The sequence below is a fragment of the Ipomoea triloba genome, chromosome 4 (assembly GCF_003576645.1).
Source record: "Ipomoea triloba cultivar NCNSP0323 chromosome 4, ASM357664v1".
Classification (NCBI taxonomy): Eukaryota; Viridiplantae; Streptophyta; class Magnoliopsida; order Solanales; family Convolvulaceae; genus Ipomoea; species Ipomoea triloba.
In genome coordinates, this window is record NC_044919.1 from 6709511 (window position 1) to 6723505 (window position 13995).

A 13995-nucleotide genomic window follows, 5' to 3' on the forward strand; every position below is an offset into this window, starting at 1 on the left:
CACATTCTTATGGCTATATCAAATGAAATTGCATATTTATATTATTTTTCATAATCACTTGTAGTGCATGATTTTTACACATATAGTGTAAAGTTTTATGCCTAGTAGTGCATATTTTCTTACCTATCAGTGCATGTTGTTCAGTCTTTAAGTTCACTTTCCTAACCATCTTTTGAAGATGTTTATATATCTAACATGTTTAATTTTGGAAATTTAGTGAAGAGTATGTTTTCAGATCTGGGGCGACAATGTTGATGAGGATGGAGTTGTTGTCGTTGAAGGATCATGCATATGTTAGTGCATCTGTGCTAGATGTATGGTCAATCATATTGAATGACCTAGAAAGATTTAAAGATCCAAATTCTCCTACTAGGATTTTTGCTACAACATACTCATGTGTAAGTGAATAAAACAAAAATAGAGTATTATGTGATGAGTATTTATGCAGCTATTTAATAATATTTGAATAATGCAGTCCTACACTGTGGTGGACCCTCGAGGGGATGATGCGGCCAGGCTAGAGCGATTTGAAGAAAATCTTCATCATGAGCTTCAGCACGTTCCACACATTACACTCCCTGCCCTTGATTTGGTAATGTATAGGTCTAGCTTATGCTATATAAGTTATCCAAACAAATATTAATATATTGATTTGATTGTCCAAATGCATATGTTTTTCCCTATGATTGCATCGGAGCATTCATACGTGATATGCTTCAATATCAAGAATCAAAGAATTGATATCATTGATAATTCATCAAAAGTTGTGTCAAGTGATCAGAAATATGGAAAAGTGCCTTCTGATTTAGTGAGTATTTAAAAACATTTTATTTAGTAAAAAAAATTTGTTTTTTTTGATTGAATATGATTTGCTAACCTAAACATGATGTGGCAGAAATATATGGTCATGGAGTACTTAAAGAGTAAGGGTTTGGAGGCAAAATCCAATCGTTTCAAATCAGTGAAACCAACAAGGACTAAAATGGCATGGAGAGATAACGAAAACAAGGAGGATTGCGCCACATGGAAACCTTCATGGGGCCTCTAGCGAAAGATTGGGATTGTGGTCTTGTGAAGGGCAATCGAAGCCAACTAGACCGACTTCGTGTCAAATATGTTGCAATACTGTTTGCTCAAATCAATGAACTTTGGGATGAAAAGAAGGATAAAGCAATGAGATTCTTCAAGAAGGAATGACTTGTTGAAAATTTGGTGTTTATTTCATGTGATTGTTGAAATATTTGGTGATTGATGTTTGTATGACTGTTGAAACTGGTGTTTTTGTTGTACAAGCGTTTGACGTATTTGTGGATCATGTTTATGTTAATTGTTTTGATACATTGTCTATATCAAAATATACTTCTATGAATGTAGTGCATGATTTTTACTCATACAGTGCAAATATTTAAGCCTAATAGTGCAAATATTCTAACCTAACAGTTCACATACTTCATGTTTAGAGTTCAAGGTATTAACCATGGTTTTTGTTATTTTTATGTTTATAGTGCACATTTTCTTGTTATACAAAGCACATTTTTGTGCCTAAAAGTGCATATTCATATAGCTATTTGAAATGAAATTACATAAAACTTACATTTTTTAATAATAATTTGTAGTGCATGATTTTGACTCGTATACTGTAAATATTTAAACCCAATAGTGCAAATATTCAAACCTAACAGTTCACATAGTTCATCCTTAGAGTTCAAGGTATTAACTATGGTTTATGTTATTTTTATGCTTATAGTGCACATTTTCTTGCCGTAAAGAGCACATTTTTGTTCCTAAAAGTGCACATTCTTATGGTATTCGAAATAAAATTACATAAAACACATATTTTTTTATAATAACTTGTAGTGCATGATTTTTACCCACATAATGCAAATATTTAAACCAAATAGTGCAAATATTCAAACCTAACAGTTCACATACTTCATCCTTATAGTTCAATGTATTAAGCATGGTTTAGGTTATTTTTATGCTTATAGTGCACATTTTCATGCCATATAGAGCAAATTTTTGTGCCTAAAAGTGCACATTTTCTTATGCCTATATGAAGTGAAATTGCATAGAACTTACATTTTTTTTATAATAACTTGTAGTACATGATTTTTACTCATATAGTGCAAAATTTTATACCTAACAGTGCAATTATTTCAACCTAAAAGTGCACACTGTTTATCCTTAGAGTTCAGGGTATTAAACTTGTTTTAGATTAGTTGTATGCTTGTAGTGCACATTTTTGTGCCAAATAGAGCACATTTTTGTGCCAAATAGAGCATATTTTTATGCCTATCAGTGCACATTCTTATGCCTATATGAAATGAAATTGCATAGATATCACATTTTTTTATAATAACTTGTTCTGCATGATTTTTACTCATATAGTGCAAAATTTTATACGTAATAGTGCAACTATTTCAACCTAAATGTGCACACGGTTTATCCTTAGAGTTCAAGGTATTAAACTTGTTTTAGATTAGTTGTATGCTTATAGTGCACATTTTTGTGTCAAATAGAGCACATTTTTATGTCTATCATTACATTTTCTTATGCCTATATGAAGTGAAATTGCAAAGATATCACATTTTTTTTGATAATAACTTGTAGTGCATGATTTTTACTCATATTGTGCAAAATTTTATACGTAATAGTGTAACTATTTCAACCTAAAAGTGCACACTGTTTATCCTTAGAGTTCAGGGTATTAAACTTGTTTTAGATTAGTTGTATGCTTACAGTGCACATTTTTGTGCCAAACAGAACACATTTTTATGCCTATCAGTACACATTCTTATGGTTATATCAAAATGGAAGTGCATAGAACTCACATTTTTTTGATAATCACTTGTAGTGCATGATTTCTACTCATATAGTTCAAATATTTAAACCAAAGAGTGCAAATATTTAAACCTAACAGTAAAATATTCATTCGTTTTTTTTTTAAATGTTGTAATTCATACTGTTTTGGCCTTACAAAATATGAAAATGCTCAATCCTCTTCATCTGTTAATTCCTTTCTAAGTGGGCAGTTCATGCTGTCATGTCGCTTGTCATTTTCTAAGTAAGTATCCCACATATGGCATGTTCTTAAACCTTTCTTTGATGTATCCATTGCTAACTCCTTTTTCCCTTTCATATGCTTACCACTGCCCTTATTTGCTTTTCTTGATGGCAGAATAGAGATCTCGGAAGGCTTAGATGACTCACAATAACACTCTATGACTGCATTCTTCCTATGGGTAGGGGATAAATCAGCTTGTTCTGTCATCAGTATCAATTTTTACTGTTTAGTCACTTGTGCAAATTCAATCAATTTATCCATTTTTGCTTCTTCTACTAAACCAATACAACACAGCATATCACCCCACAATTGTGCCAATAACACCTTTCTTTCATCCATTCCTGCACCTTGATCAAATGTGAAACCATCAATATGGAAGATAGGCTTTAAGGATGCACCCTTAGTCCATCGATTCAGCACATATTTTATAGGGATTTTATCAAAGTTCAAATCCTTAAAAACCACAAAAGTGTGGCTACACAACAATCCAATTCTTTCAAACATCTTGCAACTACAAACATCTTTCTTTTCAGTTACATTGTGCTCCACAGTAATCTTTTTATCACTATCATCTTTGATCTCATAAATAGTATGCCACCATCTTCTCAAACAGTCAAAACTCGACAATTAAAACATGTTGTGCATATTTCCTTCTAAATATCATAAAAAAATAGAGTGTGTATACAGTTGAAGCATGTTTTTCAATGGGCAAAGTTGTCCTCATTTCTGGGATGTTCCCCTTACTATCACTTGTAAGTTTTGCATTATTATGTCTTTTAGAGTTCAAAGCACGCTCAAACTGCATATAAAACTAGACTAGACTAGAGAGAGGCGTAGGAAATCGACTAAAAACACCATATTCACCTTCCGAGAGTGATGTAGTCCTCAATAAACCAGCCATAGGAACATCTCTGAAATAGGCTGGTATCCAAAATCTGCGCAACTCAAACATTTGTACAAACCAGTTGTTATTGACTAAATCAAACTCTTCCATGATCGGTTTCCATTCATTCTCGAATTCAAGAGGTTCTAAGTATGAGCTCCACGCAACAGAGTTCAATTTCTTCCTAAACATATCATTCTTACTTAGCACATAACCAATCTTTTCACCCACCTTGCACATAATGTGCCACATGCAAAAACGATGCCTAGCTTCATTAAATACTACTGGAATTGCTTGTCTCATTGCTGGATCTTGATCAGTAATGATTACTTTTGGCTCTGCACCCATTGCTTTCTTAAAGTGTTCAAATAACCAAACATAGGATGCAATGTCCTCTTTTGTCAACAATCCAGTTGCAAATGTAATGTTTTTCTTGTGGTTATGAATCCCGGTGAATGGTGTAAAATCCATGTTGTACTTACAAAATATAATATTTAAAGCATGACACATAAAATAAATGCTCAGGCAGTGATAAAATCGTGTTTTGGAAAACAATAAACATGCACTTTAATAGGAAATTAATGTGCAGTATGTTAAACTAACCTGTTTGTTTGATACGTTGCATCAAAAGATACTACATCCCCAAAACAGCCAAAATTCTTTGTTGAAATTGGATCTGCCCAAAAAAGCTTGCACAAGTGCTCATTTTCATCAATGTCATATGCAAAATAAAATGCTTCACACAGCTCCTTTTTCTTAAAAAAATTATTCACAATCATTTGTCCATCAGCACCTATTATATATGCCCTAACATCCCTATTGAAGTTCTTAAAGTCAACATTCGTTGCACCTACATTGGAAAAATCTCCGACCATCTCCTTGTACAAGTTAAATGATTTTGTTGGCCCAATATTTGCTCGTGCACAATTTGCAATGAACTTTTGATGTCCCACATCAATGATCCTATTGACCTTTAGAAACTGTTTTGTTAGGATTGATGACATACAGCGGTTATGTCTTTCCTCAAATTTTTTAACAACATAACCAAGACTTCCTATGAATTTGAACACAATTCTGGCTTTGTAACCTGTCCTATTTGAGACTCTTCTCCTCCTTGTAATTGAAGAACTTGATGCTTCATCTACATTCAATGTAGAACTACCGGTAACATTCTTATACCCTTCTCTACTACAAAGAATGTACTTTGTCAAAATCACCCATCCTTAGACTTCATAATAGAACTAAACCTTATATCAAAGCCAACTTCAGCAGCATAGTTCTTGTAAAAGGATATAGCAGCCTCTAAAGTACTAAATAATCATACCAATCTTAGGTTTGCTCCCATCTTCACAATTAAGAATCCGATATTCAGTCATCCCCGGTGATATATCCACACTATAACCACCTCCAAGGTTACTGGAATTGCATCAGAAGCATTAAAATTTGTGCCTGATGTGATGCCATATGGAGATGATGTTGGAAATAGAAGATATAAAATATGGTGTAAATGCAAAATAAAAATATTCAAAGATATAAAATACTTTTATGCTCTGTAGTGCATGTTTTTGTGCCATACAGAGTGAAAGTAAGTCCTTACCAGTGCTCGTTCTTCTGGATAATTAAGTAAAATTGCACAAAAAAACACTATTTTTTCATATATAGATGTAGTGCATATTTTTCAACCGTATGGTGCAAATATTTGTGCCTAATAGTGCAGATATTTAGACCTAATAGTGCATGTAGTTCATTCTTATACTTCAGGGTATTAACCATGGTTTAGGATAGTGTAATCCTTATTGTGCACTTTTTTGTGCCATACAGAGCACATTTTTTTGCCTACCAGTGCACATTCTTATAAATATATCAAATGAAATTGCATAGAACTCATCATTAGTTTTCAAAATCATTTGTAGTGCACTTTTTCTACTCATATAGTGCAAATATTTAAACCTAATAGTGTAAATATTCAAACCTAACAGTTCAAATAGTTCATCCTTACAGTTGAAGGTATTAAACATGGTTTAGGTTATATGTATGCTTATAGTGCACATTTTCTTGCTATACAGAACACATTTTTGTGCCTAAAAGTGCACTTTCTTTTGCCTATATGAAGTGAAGTTGCATAGAATTCACATTTTTCTTGATAATAACTTGTAGTGCATGATTTTTACTCATATAGTGCAAATATTTATACCTAATAGTGCAACTATTCTAACCTAACAATTCACATAGTTGATCTTTAGAGTTCAGGGTACTAAACATGTTTTAGATTAGTTGTATGCTTATAGTGCAAATTTTTGTGACATACAGAGCATATTTTTATGCCTACCAGTGCACATTCTTATGGCTATACCAAATGCAATTGCATAGACATTGCAGTGCATAATTTTCAACCATATAGTGCAAATTTTTGTGCCTAGTAGTACACATTTTCTTAACTAACAATGCAAGTTGTTCAGTCATAGAGTTTAGGCTATTTTCCATCTTATAGCTTGGGTTTATGCTCTGTAGTGGATGTTTTTGTGCTATACAGAGCATAAATTTGTCCCTAACAGTGCACATTCTTGTGGCTAATCAACTAAATTGTGATATTGCTATTTCATATCATTGAATGTGTAAAGAATGCGAAAAGATTAAGCATTATAATTGATACGTTCATAACAACGAATTTGTAAAGAATGTGCAAAAATTCATCAATATAACTGATTTTTATATTAATGACTGGATTAAAAGAAAATAGAATTGAGATTACCTTCATTCATTATGTTGATCGATCGACTTTTTGCAGATTGTGCGTAAAGAATGTGCAGATTGATTATGCAAATTAGGTTGATTTGATCTTCGTTGCGTAAAGAATTGATTTGATCGAATGTAGGAGGAAAGTTTTGCGTTAGAGGAAATCTTTGCATATGATCATATATGGCAGTTACCAAATTACCGTTTATATATGTTAGTATAATTACTGGTGCGTTGTTTAGTTTAGGGTGAGTGATTGTGGAATGGAATGTGTTAAAACGAACAGTCAAGACTCCCCGAGTATCGGTCTCTCAAGGAAGGCAGGTTTGGAGTCGAGTTAATGTTGGCATTTAGGAGGTTGAAGGAAAAGAGTTACATGAATGACTAGACTCAAAGGCATTTGTACAAGAGTGTAAGGTTTGAATTGGTAGGTTTAAGAAAAGGTAAAATGGAGATTGGGGCTCGTGGCTAGCATACGTGGTTTACTATCTAATGGTTTTGCAAACAAATGATTTGGATTCAACTAGGGAGTTCACGGCACTTCATCGAGTGGCGTCACACTCGGACTCCCACATCCTCATTCGGTTGGGGCATTTCATCGAACACCTTGTCTACCACTCCTACCGGACCTCTTCTTTTCGGACCAAGGGCGGGGATATGGATGAGTTGGACTCGTGAGAGGCCGCTATCGCGCACACACTCACTTTCACAGGGTTTGCTACCTAATGTGGCCACACTTAGGCACAAAGCATATCAAACATCAACCACACAAGTATTTGAATCTAAATGCATAAAGCTCACATTTTTACAGCAATTTCTTCAACAATTCAACCACATAGCTAGTTTCGGGGCCACCAATCCCCTATTTAAACTAAGCAAACATTAAAACAAGGAAACAAGAAAAAGCAATAGAAGATTTAAAGGGAACAAAAACGAAATCGAAATAGATAGTGAAAAGAAGAGTTACCATCCATAGAGAATGGATTCTATTACATTTTTGTCTTCAATCTTCTACCCTTTTACCGTGGTTTATTCAATCTAATCTAATGAAATGAAGTTTTCCCCCAAGAGGGGAGAAAACAAAAAGAACTTCAGATCTAAAAAGCTACTCCCCTCAAATTTCAGGAAATAGGGTTTGAATAGGAAACATGGAGTCAAAAATCCCGAAATGGCCCCTGTGGCCTGATCATGCCACCTTCACGCGTGAATGGAGGCGTGGATGGCTACTGGAAATGATCAACGCCTCCCACACGCGTGTTGGCTGCGTGGACGGTTCCTGCTCGGCGGCTTCCTTGCTTTTCGCTCCGTTTTGGCCTCGAATCCCTTTTCAATCTGCGGAATTAACTTCAAAACATTCTCTAAAGTTGGGTTAGAGGTTTTTGATCACATCCGAGCCTTAATGCACGAAATTGTTATAAATGGGTGGCAAAACTTCCCTATTTTATCCTATTTTTGACCCTTAAATTAGACTATTCTTGGTGCTTATCAATTACCATAATAACCTTAATGAATGGCGCGTATTAAAATATGTTAATCAATTTGGTACGTTGGATTGAATAAGATCAGTGGCTTTAATTGCATCTCACTTCTCACCTATGGTATATTATGCACATGAGCCCCTTATATATATATATATATATATATATATATATATATATATATATATATATATAATTTACGTATGTATTTATATATATTATACGCATATATCTATTCTATGTATTTAATTGTAATTCTAAAAGAATATAGTATTTATGTATATAATACCGTATAAATAACTAGATTATATGTATTTTATTTTATTTTATTAAATTTCCGAAAAGTAATTATGTGTGTATTATAAGATGTATTTGTAGTATTTGTTATTATGTATGTATTTCATGTTTAAAAAAATGCTTGGTATACATTTGAGATACAACAAAAAATACAGAAATACAATGGAACAAAACCGGATCATTTGATATCTTTAGGCGTGTAATCACAAAAGTGATCTCGAAAACACAAGGAAATAATGGAAATTACAACAGAAAATTATCCACGAAGGATAATAATACAGGAAAAATTACAACCTACAAAAGGTTGAAAAACCTAAACTACGGTTGAGGATGAAATCCATATGACCTCGGGTGGTTGGAAGCACGAGTCGTGTTGCCACTCTCTTTAAAACCTTATTTACCGCCTCCCGGGGTGCTGGAGCGTTGCGGTCTAGGTTTCCTAAGATAAAACGTACTATGATCCACCGTTTGAGCACACAAACTTGGATCCGGCAAACTAGGAACGTGGGTTCAACGCAGGTGGTTAGAAGGAAATGTGAGCAGAGTTTTGAGGAGAAAACAGTGTATTGCTGTGTGTTCTTGGTGTGTTCCAAACCTGCTGCTCAGAACGAATATATAGTGGAGGAAATGGATCATAGCATTAACCATGGCATTGATAATCCATTTGTAACCTCATCCCACTAGCAGAATATTTAATTCTGTCATTAGCACACATTAACACCCACTACCAGTCCATTATTCACGAAATAACTCTGAAATAATAATTGGAATTAATCAAATTAATTCCGTAATATCAAGAGTCATTTCTGAACGGACATAGTAGGTGAAACATCGCGTTCGAGAGGTTACTAGAGTCGCAGTGCGAGACATGGTCTAAACTGTGAACCATCGAGACATCGCCGTGCCGCGAGACGTCGAGAAGTGCATGCTTCGAGATATCGTGCCGGCAACGAGATATCGCACTGGTCCGCGAGACATCGGACGCGCGCGCCAACCCTAGCTGCACGACATCGCACTCGCACGCGAACGACCTTCGAGAGGTCGACTCCGCTGAGCTTCGAGACATCGAACTACCTCTCACGAGAGGTCAGTTCGGCTTGATGTCTCGAACTTATGTGGACTGAGATGTCTCGAACTTATGTGGACTGAGATGGAAAACTTGTTCGGAATTTTGGCATAACAGCCCGCAAGGCCAGCAACTTTCCTGCGCGCAAGAGAGAACCTCTATGCCATAAAAGTCAATTAGCCTTAAAAAGGCTCTTGTATTTATAGTGGGGCGAATCTTCCTTCCCAACCAATGTGGGACAAAGCTACATAAGCTTTTCCTCACTTAAAATTCCATCTCCAATGGGTCTACTTTGAGAACCAATTTCTCATTCACCCATTATCCATTTTGTGCGTATAATATATCGATCTCTTCGTCTTACTACGAAGAATCCGAATCTACTTTGACCCGACCCAAATCGGATGTGGACCCTACATATATTTATACCACAAAATGGCCACTTAAAATGCCATTTTGGTGCTATTTTTCCAACATCACCTTACTATAAGCTATAAATCTCCCTCTATCAAAAGCAACAAGGTTCAAGATTTAATTTTATGGGATACAAGAAGATGAATGAAATTCTTAAATTGCATTGTTTAAGAATTTCCTGTAAAACTGTAAGACTGTTAAATATTTGGTATCCTGCAAGTTTGATTGCATGTCTTACATATAAATTGCATCTCCTTTCATATGTCTCTCTAAAATATTTATATGAAATATTTTTAAGTGTTAGAGAGGTTACATGGAAGTTTAAAACTCTAACAAGGATATATATCAGATGGATATAATTGTCATAGGAAAATATAATTACGAGAACTATGTACAGTATATACATATTTTATAAATATGTACCTACATAGATTATGTATGGATGAAAATTTATTAAGTAAATAATATATAAAATATATGTACATGTTTTACTTGAGTGCATGCAAAGAGTAAAATATATATATATATATATATATATATATATATATATATATATATATATACTTTCCACGCATGCATAGTCATCCACCGAATCAACAAATTCAATGTGTAGCCGAATTGATCGACACCGAATACAGGTATGTCCATTATCCAAGAGCTTACAAGAATGTACATATTCGTCCCAAGGCATCAAAATTCAAATCATGAATTTAGCTAATTTCATGAATTCGGCCTTCATGGATTCGGCCTTCATGAATTCGGCCAATTTCATATTTTTCCCAAAATTTTTCCTACCAAACTAAAATAATATTTATAACTCCACAACTCCAAATATTATTTAAGCTTGCATGATAGTCAATTTGAAACATTAATCTCCATTACTATATAAATATCCAATAATCTTCCTCTATTTATATACTAAAAATTAATAATGTACAAAAATAAATCCAAAACGAATGCATAAATGAAAGTGTCTTAGAGATTGAACTTCCACATAGTATTATACGCTATATATCAATTCGGATTGCAGTGATGGACGAACCTTGAATCACGCGGTCTTTTTGAAGAAATGTATCGTAGGTATAACACACACAAGTTTCACAATCATTAATTACAACTCAAAGTAACTTTTGACACTATAAAGGCCATGTGTTTATATCCATTTGTTGGTCCCGATTGGGTGGTGAAAAGTTAAGGCGGGGGGGGGGGTGAATAGACTTTTCTATCAAATTTAAACTTTATAACACTTCAACAAAAGTAATTTCAAGTGAATAAATTCAACTTGAAATGCACAGCGGAATATCGTACGGTAAAGTGCTATAAAATAAAACTGCGTAAAACTGAAGAGATACTTGACATGCAACACGTTGGAATGCCTTGAAATAGCTCAAAGAATATATATGCAAAGTTTGAAGCACATGCGAACGTGGGAACACACAAACCCGGAATAAATCAACACAGAATAAAATGGTTAGTGAGTCAAAAATGCAAAGTATGTAAAGTACTGTAAAGTAAAGAGAGGCAAAGATTTATAGTGGTTCAGAGGTGGTTAATCCTCCTAGTACACTCTTCTCCTTTCACTTCAAGGAGGGAAATTCCACTATCCCGTTCACCCAGATACAAATAGTGAAACACCAGTGCTATACAAGCACTTGCCGAGTGTCTCGCACAGAGCTACACTCAACCACGAGCTCCTCGCACAAAAAAGCTAAGCTCCTGAGCGCCTCGCACAAAGCTACGCTCCAACCAGGTGCCTCGCACAAAGCTACACTTAGTTCATCCAAGTGTCTCGCACACAGCTACACTTCTTTCTACACTCAATAGAGATGTTTTTGTAAGAAATAAAGATTTCTTCCTCTCAGACTTGAATCTTTTCTATTCAGCACTTAGAACTTGTACTTCTTGATATTTTGCAATTCTTGTCACCGTATGCTCTTTTTCACAAGTTCATATCTTCATCCTCAAGTCTGCTTGGCTTTCAAAATTTCAAAAGTTATTTGTCCGTTGTGAATATTCAAATTTTTGAACGTTCACTTGATCTAATTGGTCATGCAAATTTGATCTGATGGCCATACCTCTTCACTTAATGACCATACCGTTCTGATAACTTTGCCAATTTGATCTGATAGCTTCTCCAATTTGATCTACAACATTTAATGCCGCTGGTAAATTTTAAAAAATTATGTCTGCAAATTGCTCACAAAGCCTTCTAATTCGGCTTGATTGATCCTTAAAACTTGTAGCCTCCAATTTTTTACTTTGTTGCCTTCTCAGCTTGATATTATGAACTTTGTATCCTTCAGCGCTTGATATTTTTGACTTTGTTGCATTCTTGATTTGATATTGGCAAGTTGATCTTTCATAATATTTTCCGGGTGATTCTTGGTTGAGTATAAACAATGATCTTCAGAAAATCACCATATTTAAATTTCATCTAGTTCATGGCTTCACGTACTGGACCTTCAAAGTATATATGGAACTTGAAAATTGGCTAACATCTGGTTCATGGCTTCACGTACTAGACCTTCAAAGTATATATGGAACTTGAAAATTGGCTAAGTGTAAGTTCCACTAAATGTTGCTCCATAACATGCTCTAAAAAGCCTTTCATGCGCTCAAAGTCCTCCCTTTAGTCGTGTCAAGTAGCTCCCAAACTTAGTCTATACAGACTAAAATGTTACTAATCAGATTTGGACACTAGACCAATAAGTAATACAGTCAAACCTTTAACCAATGCTCCATATCAACTTATTGGTTAATATCACCAAGATAATATATTTGTTTCTTCTTTACTTTGTGTAGCGTATGGTGTAGTGATAGTGTTTCCAAGCTTCCTCCGCTTTGACTTCTTTTGACCTTGACTAGCTCTATAAGAGCTTGACTTGCTCCACTCCTTGGAGTTCAAGAGCCAAAATGTTCTCCATAGGATTCAAACTCATGCATTCTAGTCTAGTATAGATAATCTAGGTTTTATCCATTAGATCACACATATTCATGTGTAAAGTGGAAGCAAACAAATTACAAGTCTCATGACATAATGGACTCTATAACACAATAATTTGAACCATTCTAATGTCATGAACTTGACTTCCGGATCAACTAGCTACACTCTAAATATAAAATAGGGGATTTCTAAAATTACAATTTGGCTCATCAAAACTATTACAATTTTATTCCTAACAATTTCCCCATTTTTGATGATTCCAAAACCAATACTCAATCATATTTGGCTTAGTCTAGAAATCAACTAATTTTATTTTTCAATTTTATTGTGACTAGCCATTACGATGAGTGTACATAAAATTTTTGACCTACGGCTTTAATTTTGAGTTATACGAAAGAATATGCATTGTTAGATTAATTCCCTTAGAATTTTAATTTTTCTACCAACATGCATGCTACAATATTTTTAAGTCAAATTAAAAGCCATAACACACGAAACTAAACAAAATAGATAATTTATATAATAATTTGCATCAATAATTCGAACCATCACAGTGTCATGTTTATCACGTCATGAGCTTGGATCATTTCAACACAAAATAAGCTAAGAATAATTTAGATACCCAACATTTCATTTATCCCCTTTCTTAGCTTACCAAAATCATTCTTGTCCTCAGAATGGTAGAATTTTTTATACACTCTTCCAAGTTTGTAGCATTCCGCGGCTTCGCGTAGATCGTTTGCGGGAAACACCTTGCGCAAATACCATCTTGTGCATTCCCTTGGGTTTCTTCCTTCTTGATCAAGAACGCTATCATGTGGTACACCAAAATGGTCTGCAAATAAATCCACCATCCTCCTCACGGTCTTGGTCGGTGATCATGGGTGCAATGGGTTGACTTGCTACCTTTGGGGCTGAAAAAGTATAAAAAAACATTTCCTGAAGGGTTAGAAAAAGTCTTGAAGGTTGGTTTCACACCTTCCCCCTGTGCACGTTCCCCCTGTGTGGGTGCATTTCTACTCGAACTAGAACCTCCAATATGGCCAAATTGATTGACCACTCTTCCCCCTGTTTTGGCAGCATCTAAAATCTTTGGAAAATAATGTGCATCACCCT

The 13995-nt window shown here is 34.7% G+C and overlaps 1 protein-coding gene across 1 annotated transcript; it reads right to left on the minus strand.

The window, feature by feature from the left end:
• Window positions 1–2992: 2992 nt before the first annotated feature.
• On the minus strand, window positions 2993–4418 carry LOC116015716 (protein FAR1-RELATED SEQUENCE 5-like). Its single transcript, XM_031255892.1, has 2 exons — window positions 3929–4418; window positions 2993–3264 (listed from the first exon to the last, which is right to left on the minus strand). The coding sequence occupies exons 1-2, from the start codon at window positions 4416–4418 to the stop codon at window positions 2993–2995; spliced, it is 762 nt and encodes a 253-aa protein (XP_031111752.1).
• Window positions 4419–13995: the final 9577 nt, after the last annotated feature.

Coding starts and splice junctions, on each gene's coding strand:
- LOC116015716 (XM_031255892.1), bottom strand. CDS start 4,418: ATGGATTTTACACCATTCACCGGGATTCATAACCACAAGAAAAACATT. Junction 3,265..3,928: donor GACTACATCACTCTCGGAAG/GTGAATATGGTG, acceptor TACTGATGACAG/AACAAGCTGATTTATCCCCT.